Source organism: Vigna umbellata, chromosome 11, assembly GCF_029865625.1.
Source record: "Vigna umbellata cultivar VRB3 chromosome 11, Vumbellata_1.0, whole genome shotgun sequence".
Lineage (NCBI taxonomy): Eukaryota > Viridiplantae > Streptophyta > Magnoliopsida > Fabales > Fabaceae > Vigna > Vigna umbellata.
The window spans coordinates 3,453,702-3,462,842 of record NC_142175.1 but is presented as its reverse complement, the minus strand read 5'-3'; the positions used below and the strand labels follow the sequence as shown (position 1 = coordinate 3,462,842).

Below are 9,141 nucleotides of genomic sequence, written 5' to 3'. Positions count from 1 at the left end.
AAATAATAAATATACATAGCACATCTATTTCCATTTATGTTGATAAGTACGTCTTTTAAATAATCTTTTTAAACTCAGTTAACTATTCAGAATTAAGAAAAAATACGACAAAATAAATTACCTATACAAATTACTTATTTTATAATTATTCTTTATATAACTATTTTGTAACTTAATACTATTTTTATTTTAATAATTATTATATTATTATAATAATATTTTTTTATTTTTTACATAAAAAAAAATCGAGATCCACTAGTTCATTACCATTGGTTTGTTTAAATTTGATCAAACTAAAAGTTGAAGTTAATTTGATTTGAAGTTTTTTAGTGTAATTTAAATTAATGAATTATTTTATATTTTTATTTATTTGAATACATGATTCCAGAAAACTAAGATATAATAAACCCAAGCTTGCTTGAATCTGCTCCACTCAGTCACAGACCACAAAACAATACCACCCTCACCACTCCACCCATGCTTCTCTGAAATTTTCTTTAACCATGGCCGTACGGGCAGTTGCCACCTGCTCCCTCTTCCGCCCTTCCTCTCCGCCCCTCTTATCCTCCGCCCTCCGCCTCTTCTCCTCTCCCTCCCGCTGCTCCTGCTCCCTCCGTCATGGCGCCAAAACCTACCACCGCTCCTTCCACTCCGTATTCGACAGCGTCATGGAAGAGCTCCGTGCGGCTCGCAGAAGCCGCCACAAGCGTGTCTCCGCCGCGGGTTCCAGGTACTCTACTACTCTCTCTCGGAAGGCTTATTGACATATATTCTATTTCAAATTGTTTGTGCCTTCATAAACTGCAGACTTAACATAAGGCACTTTCGGTTAAAGTTTTCTTTGTCTCCATAAGCACTTCTTAGATAATAAATAAAAAAGAAACAAAATTAGTTTTTCTGCAAGTTATTCTATGTATAAACAAATAGTTAGAAACTTTTCAATATCAACTTCATCACATTCTCTCCATAACAGAAGAGAGCATTAAATTAATTTGAACCTTGTTTCCCAGTAAAAACTAACAGTTTCTAACATGTTATTGGGAATCCCAAAGGAGCAAGGCTGATGTTGTCTGTCATGCAAAGACTTTGTAAGCTAGTGACTTTAAAGAATATACAAACACAAGCTTGCTCAATGTTCAAGGCTCCAAAAGGGGTGTTCTGTTTTTATTTTATTTTAAAGGAGAACAGGAAAAGTTAGCAGTTGAACAATTTTCTGAAAAACTCCTGTCAAGGAAGTGTTGTGGAGGAATAAGTAATTAAATCCAAATTTTGAAAATATTGTATTTTCATTTTTTATTTGGTTCTTATGTTTTCGGTTCTGCTTACAGGAAAATCATTAATAAGATCTAGTGGTTTCAAACTTTTAAGTTACATGAAAATCTATTTCTGCAATCTGACGTTCCCGAGAGTCATATTTGAAACTACTGCCATAAAAATCCTGAATTGTAATGTGGAAAGCTTGATCTTGTATTTTCCAGCTTTTTGATCGCATCAATTATTAATTATTTTTATGGATTTGGCAGCACGGGATTGTTGAATGAAGAGCTTGTTGAAGATAGACTTGTAAACCGTTCATTGCAGAAAGGGTTGCTTTTGGAATTCAAGAAGGATTCTGATAGAGTATTGCTAGCAGTAGCTCAAAGACCTGATGGCAAGAAGAACTGGATGGTTTCTGATCAGGTTCTAGTAGAAACAACATAATGCGGCATGTTTAATAGGTTGCTAGGTGTTGGATCTTGCATTTTTATAAATGCTAAATTTTGCTGAATTTTGTGTAGTCTAACTTTTTGTTGGTTTTGTTGGGCTGAAGAATGGTGTCACTTCTTCCATCAAACTGCAGCAAGTGACATATATCGTTCCTGGTATTGATAATTTTGACCAAGCAGATATCACAGATTTTGCTCTAAAGGCTCAGGATAACATGGTCAGTTCAAGTGTTCCACAATGGCGATGGTAACAGATAAGCTAATTTGTAACTTTTTACATTTGCCCATTACTAAATTCTGGATGATATACAACAGGACCCGTCTCTACTGGAATATGCTTGGGTTGAGCTCCTAGAAAAGAATAAGTCTGTCACAGTTGAAGAGTTGGCCGAGGTAATATGATTTATTGACTAAATGTCAAATAATGTCATTTTTATCCTTACTTGAGTTGCTTGCTCTGCAGATAATTTTTGGCAGCACCGAGCCCCTTGACAGCTATTCTGCTCATCTCTTGCTATCAAAAGATGAAGTATACTTTACTGTATTGGAGACTAAAGGATCTCGTTCCATTTACGGACCTCGACCAAGTAGGCAGGTAGATGTTTTAGTATCACGTTTAGGTAGTTTTGAAAATTGATTCTTCTTTGCTCGTAAGTTATGTAGCTACTCTGCGGAGTATTTTCATAACATATACACATTGGCTCCTGGGAGAGTCTTCTGTTGCTTTAGCTGTTTTATTTTTAGTTGTTATGAATTACTTGTAAACTAGGATCAGAGAGCGAGCACTAGGTAATTACTACGATAGATCAACAATCTAATAAAACATCTATTGATAAAATAATAAAATACAATATCGAAAACTGTAATCACACTGAGATATACTTACTTCCCCAGAGACAAAAGTTTCCTTGTCAGGTACAATACTTCAATCCACTTATTGTCCCATAGATGAAAGTCTCTTACAGTGAGTATTCCTTGTTCTTAAACTTTAAATAACTTCACCCTCCTCAATTACACAGCCTTTTGTTAGATATAAATTGCCTAATTATGGTGAACAACTAGCACTGGATCTGATTCTGGATCTGAACCAAAAGATGTTACGCACTCGAGAAGGTTAGTACGATGTTGCTAATAAGTCAATAGGTCAGTGGGGGAAAGACGATGGGTATTGTTAGGTTCCTTTCTCCCTCCAACTCCTAACAGGTATTGATTCTGATTGTATTGAGTTAGTAAGGAGAGCCCCTCTTTGGATAGGAGCAATGGGCTCTTGTCGTCTTTTTGTTTGTTAATAGGATTATACCCAAATCCTTTCCCACAAAACTGGTTTGATTTACTAGTTGTTTTGAGAAATGGAAATAAAAGTCTAATATTTTTTTTGGAAACAACAGGTTGAGGAGCTCATTCACAGGAAGCTTGCAAAGGAGGCTGCTGAGAAAGAATTTTTAGAGTTTATTGAATTACTGGCCTCTGTGAAGTCCATGTCTTTACAAGATAAACCTCCAAAATCTTCCTGGACCAATGATGAAAAAAATTGGAGGAGAATTGAGTCACTTGTAGCATATGCTATTGATTCATGTAAAAGTGATGAACAAAGAAAAACAGCTGGGATGGTAATTTTTCCTTCATAAATTGTTTTTTGATTTAATTTACCATTGCAGCAATTAGGGTTTGTTTGGACTACAAGCATTTCTAGAGAAAATAAGAAGAAAAAAATGAAATGGACTTCTCCATAAGCTAAAATTAGCTTATGCTCAAGTTAGAAAAGAAAATTTAGAGATACGAGAGAACTTCTATATATTATAGCTTCCCTAATTTAGCTTCTACGCTTTATGGAGAGTTTTATTTAAATTTTTCTTATTTTTCTTTCCTGTAAGTGTTTATAAAGAAGTTCATACATATAGGTGTGTAGTGTTTTTGTAACATACCATTTTAGTAGAATAAAACTACCAAGTAAAACATTACATAGATGATAACTTATCAAAAACTACTAACTTCCGATGAAGAAGATCTTACACTTGAAGAACAACACCGTATCTATGCGGCTGCTTCATAGTCAACTTCACGCTGAAACGACTAAAAATATGTTCTCCTTAAGCTCACACCATTTAGGTGATCATCGCAAAAGAGAAAACATATACATGAGACAGACAAGAAGGGTAAGCTAGATAAACAAGACAATTCATATATATATTATATTAAAATTTCAAACATTAGTTAAAAAAAATAATAAAATAAACCATAACAATCCATTCATCTATACATGTCATAACCTAGACAAGACTCATCCAAATTAGTTATGAATGTCGAACTATTGGTAGTCTGTGCACTTGTAATGGTAATACAGCTAGCTGAAACCAAGCTACCATACAAGGTTAGTCTATTTCAGTTGCCTAGGGCCATGATCAAAGCCTATAGACAAGAACCTTCCGTTACTTTCACCACATGACTCACCCCTCTCTACTTGAGAACGAATGATCATTAGAGTGTCAGAATAGACAATCAGTCCAAAGCTCCATACATTCATACAGCAACAACAACAGGCACGACCATGAAACCACTCCACGAGTCACGAAATTACGTCCAACAACCATTCACTTCATTCACAAACTTTTCATCACAATATTCATATGCATCATTTCCATTCACATGTAAATCATATACAAATCCATTCATTTTACATTGACTAACATCATATAAGATCACTAATTATAATTCAAAGAACCAAAACCAACCAAACAGTCATCAAAAGTCATATAATAACATAATTTTTCTTTAAGACATCTTATTACCCACACTTAGGTAAGGAAAATAGCTTGGAAACTCTCACCAACAGCTTCGAAAGGATCCAAAACCCTCAAAACGACCTAAAGAACGTCCAAAACTGATACCCAGAACCCTGAATTTGGTATTTCCAAAACCTGAAAAAGAAACCAAAACTGGTGCGGTAGCGCTTAGTGCCCAGAAGCTACCCTCAGCGCCATAGCCACTGGGATGGTGGCGCTCAGCGCCAGAAAGCTGGCGCTCAACACTGGTGCCCCTTGAATGGTGGTGCTTAACGCTAGGAAACTATCCCTTAGCGCCATATTAGTTGACAACACACTGTTTTCATGGACTTTGATGCACTTGAGACTTGTTCTAATGATCAAATGGATTCCTTACACACTAGAATTGATGCAAAAACATATTTAGAATTAAAACAAAGTACCCATTTGATCATTAGACCCGAAATTAGGTGCATTAAGTCCATTTGATAGCTCCAAAAGTACTTAAACTCAAAACAACACTTTCTAATCCCTATATCAGTTTATCAACTGCATAACCAAGTCTAATTACACTTGTTAGCACCTCCAATACCTCAGTTTCATCCCAGTTATCCTACTTTCCATTTCCATCACTTTAAACCTCTAAAATGACTAAAGAACTCAACCTATGAAACACTTTTTACTTCTATGACAGATTTTTCTGATCTAAACCTTCTAACAAGTCCTATTTGATCTCCTAACTTACCAAAAACTCTCCAAAACAGTTTACAATCCTTCCCTCACAATTTCACTACTCAAATCCCAAAGTTAGAACCAAAAACATGTAAAAACTCACTCACAAACCATTCACAACCTCTTATACCAGATTTTACTGGGGTTTTACATTTTCTTCTTGTTTGCAAACAATACGAAGAGATAAGAAAACAGTGACGTGGAGAGCTTTGCATGTGATTACTGAACATGTTTTAGTTAGACTACTAATATATATTTATATAACTAAGAATTGGATCAAATAAAACAGTGCGAAGCTATGCATATCCCAGTAGCAATTACTTATCTTGGCATGATAAAGGATGATTTTGGTGGATCCTTGTTTGGTAGTTCAGTATAAAATCAATGAATAATAATGCATCTCTAGAATGTTGTTTATTATTAAAGATGAATTTAATAAATTCATCTTCTGTGTTGCTAGCAGATACTGAAGGAATTGGGTCTGGCAAAGACAAGTTCCTCAGCCGTTAAACTTCTGATAGATATTGGATATTTTCCTGTACATATCAATCTTGATCTGTTGAGATCCGGAATTCCCACTGATCATTCAGAAGAAATCATATCTGCTGCAGAGAGTCTTTTATTGGACACATCTGATCCAGACAAGGTAGGTTTTAATTTCCTTTACAATGTTGCTCAAATATGAGATCGATCATATATGTTTTAATGACAGGATTCTTTATATGATATTTTAAGTTCCATGGAGTTAAGATGCAACTTTTTGACGCTTCTTGAATTTGGATATGATAAAAAATCAACGAGCATCTTCCTCAGCTGATTATCTCTCTCTCTCTCTCTCTCTCTCTCTCTATATATATATATATATATATATATATATATATAGATAGATATGAACAGAGAATAGTACAATATAAGAAAACATTATATCCTATAACATTCAACTCTTGGCTAGTTACATACACCCAAAAAAGTAGTGTAATGAAAGCTGTAAAATACAATAACAATCATAAGTTTAACACTTCCCTTAATCCGGAGCATATAAATTCTATGCACCAAACGTGGAACATATAAGCTGACTTTTAGGCCTTCTCAAGCACTTAGTGTGAACAAATAGTTATAACTGATAAATCCAGCATGGAGTTCCTTGGACAACAACTTCTCCCTGATAATATGACAACCAATCTCTCTATCTGCTTTGTTCTCTCATTAAACACAGGATTATAAGCAATATGAAGTGCTGCGTGATTATCAAAATTCAACTTGATCTGCACAACATTACAAAATTTCAGTTCTTGAAATTGTTTAACCCACACAAGTTCTAAGTGGTCAAAGCCATAGATCTATATTAAGCTTTTGCACTGGATTTGGCAACAACATTTTGTTTTTTGCTCTTCTAGAGGACAATATTCCCTCCAATGAATACAAAATATCTGGTAGTTGATCAATTGTTAATGGGGCAACTGACCCAATCTGCATCACAGTACCCTATAATTTGAGTATTTCCTTTGTCCTCATACAGCAATCCTTGTCTTGGAGTCTTTTTGATGCATCTTAGAATGCAAATTACAACATTCCAGTCATCAATGTGAGAATTCCTCATGAATTGACTATCAAATCTATTAATGTTATATGTTTTTTGTTTGTTGTTGTTTGTATTTTCTTATTTTCTATTCAGTTGTATCCCTTTTTCTGTTTTCATTTTCTCTTTATTTTGTAATTTTCGAAAGTTACACTAGTTTGTAACCACCCATAACTGCCTATAACTTCTTTCTCTCTCTCTCTCTCTAAGTTTTGTCTGGCAGAACTGCAAAACTGTATTGTATCATTCCAAACACTCAATATTAAGTATTATTTTTACACAGTCACACGCCTATTTCCCTGTTTGTTCAATCTCTATTAAAATCCAATAGCATAAGAAATATTAGATCCTGTTATACCGAGATAAATGAGTTTTCCCATCAACCTCTTATATATTTCTGAATCTAAAGGAATTTTACCTTTTGTCTATGATCAACTTTTTTATTCGGATGCATGACAATTAATAGGCTTGCAGTTTTCCAACCTTGTTTTGTCTAAAATGTCAAGAGCATATTTTCTTTGTGAAATAATACCTTCCTTTGATTGAGTCATTTAAGTACCGATAAAGTATTTTAGATAACCAAGATCTTTAGCTAGAAAATGGTTGAATAAGTGCTCCTTTAGTTAAGAGATACTAGTGGCATTGTTCCCTGCAATAACCATATCATCAACATAGACCATTAGGTAAACACACTTCTCAAGAGAAGTATGACCACAAAAAATGTCCAAAAACTGCATAGTATGACTGAATTTAACAAACTAAGCTCAAAGTGATTGCTTTAGTTCATTGGGTGCTGATAGGATATAATGTGATAGGTTATAATGGGTAATAGGTGCAGAGGAAACAATTTAGGAATTAGTTGTTAGTTTGGTTAGTTGGTTGGGTGGGCCTTTATAACAAGGCAGGGAGCTCTTGTGTCAGGGGACTTTTGGATAATCTTGTAGATTGAGCTTTGGCTCTTTGTGAAGGGGAAACCCTTGGAGGAGAGAGTGCTCTCCTATTCTTTGTGTTCTATATAGTCTATGCAATAAAAAATATTACTCTTTTGTCTCTTTTCAATTTTGGGTTCATAACAATTGGTCTGACCCCCCGGATCAAAGGTTGCAGATCAAGAAGTGATCAAGAAAGGGTTGAAACATGGAAGGAAGAGACAATACCTTGGAGAGGAGGACCAACGAACAGAAAATGAGCAGGGAAGAACCGAAAATGAGCATGGCAGAATGAGGAAGAAATATGCAAGGAATGTAGCAAGAAATTAGGATTCTCATAAAGGGCTTAGAAAGAAGTGAGAAATCTATCATGAAAGGAAAGAAAGAGGGAAAAATGGGTGCGTATTTTGTGAAAGATAGTTTGCTAGACATTAAGAAAGCCAAGAAATCCTCATATGGAGGAGAAAATTCAACCAATAGGGAGAAGAAAAGAGAAACGAAAGCTGCTGTTTTAAGTGTTGATGGTTTTGCAGGAATTAGAGGGCAGGATAAGAAGGAAGAAAATATTCGTGAAGAGGAAGGCAATGACGAAAACTGTGATGGAGACATTGGTGTGGTTGCTGTTGAGAAAGTTACAAAAGCTGCTGTTTTTAGTGGAGATAGTGTGGTAGGTTGTTGTGTGTATGTCAAAACAGTGAAGAAGGGGGAAGAACTGTTGAGGCATGGGGTTAAAACAATGGTGTCAGGGAGCAACCTAGTTGAGTATGTTTACAGAGCAAGAGAGGAAAGAAGAGAGGAACTTCTGCAAGACATCAAGAAAGCAAAGAAACACTAAGGTGAAGGAGACAATTCAATTAATTGGGGGAAAAAAGGAGAAGAGGATGCCATTGACAATATTGGAGTTAGGAAGGGTAAGGAAAACCCAGTTTTTCTGTAGGTGAAAAGAGAAAAGTTGACCACTAATGAAGCGATTGACACCCAAGGTCAAACAACAGGGGCATCAAATGCTTCTAAAGTTCAAAACACCAAAGGATCAACAAAAGTACACCCAAACAACAAAGAAAATGTAGTCCAGGGGTTCAAGACCTGGCACCAAAAATCCAAGAACCTTTCTTGGAAAAATCGAGCAACAAATCTACTAAAGAGAGTTGAAGGGAACAGGAGAAGCCTGCTATGTGAGAGTTGGGAAGCAGATTGGAAGTGTGGAAATTTTACATGAGAGTTTGCAAGTAGATGGAGTAGCTGCCAAAAGTGTTGTTGCTATAAGAGCTGATGAAGTCAGAGATGAGATTCTAAGGATTTCACAAAATTGGGCTAAAAGAATCCAGGAAGAGTGGAAGTCATTGGAGGAGGATTTGCCACCACCCAAGCCTCCATACTTGAATTGGAGGGCAGTAGCCAGTGTGTTCCATTCATATGATAACATGATGATG

The 9,141-nt window shown here is 35.5% G+C and overlaps 1 protein-coding gene across 1 annotated transcript in view; it reads left to right on the top strand.

Moving 5' to 3' along the window:
- The first annotated feature begins 434 nt into the window (after positions 1-434).
- Positions 435-9,141, top strand: part of EMB2730 (Ribonuclease II/R family protein) — a 29,874-nt gene continuing 21,167 nt past the window's right edge. Inside the window, exons 1-7 of the mRNA XM_047298467.2 lie at positions 435-730; positions 1,524-1,680; positions 1,811-1,924; positions 2,022-2,099; positions 2,170-2,301; positions 3,095-3,316; positions 5,664-5,846. Coding sequence (XP_047154423.1) covers positions 504-730; positions 1,524-1,680; positions 1,811-1,924; positions 2,022-2,099; positions 2,170-2,301; positions 3,095-3,316; positions 5,664-5,846 — 1,113 coding nt within the window. The 5' untranslated portion in view covers positions 435-503. The remainder of the gene's footprint in view (positions 731-1,523; positions 1,681-1,810; positions 1,925-2,021; positions 2,100-2,169; positions 2,302-3,094; positions 3,317-5,663; positions 5,847-9,141) is intronic.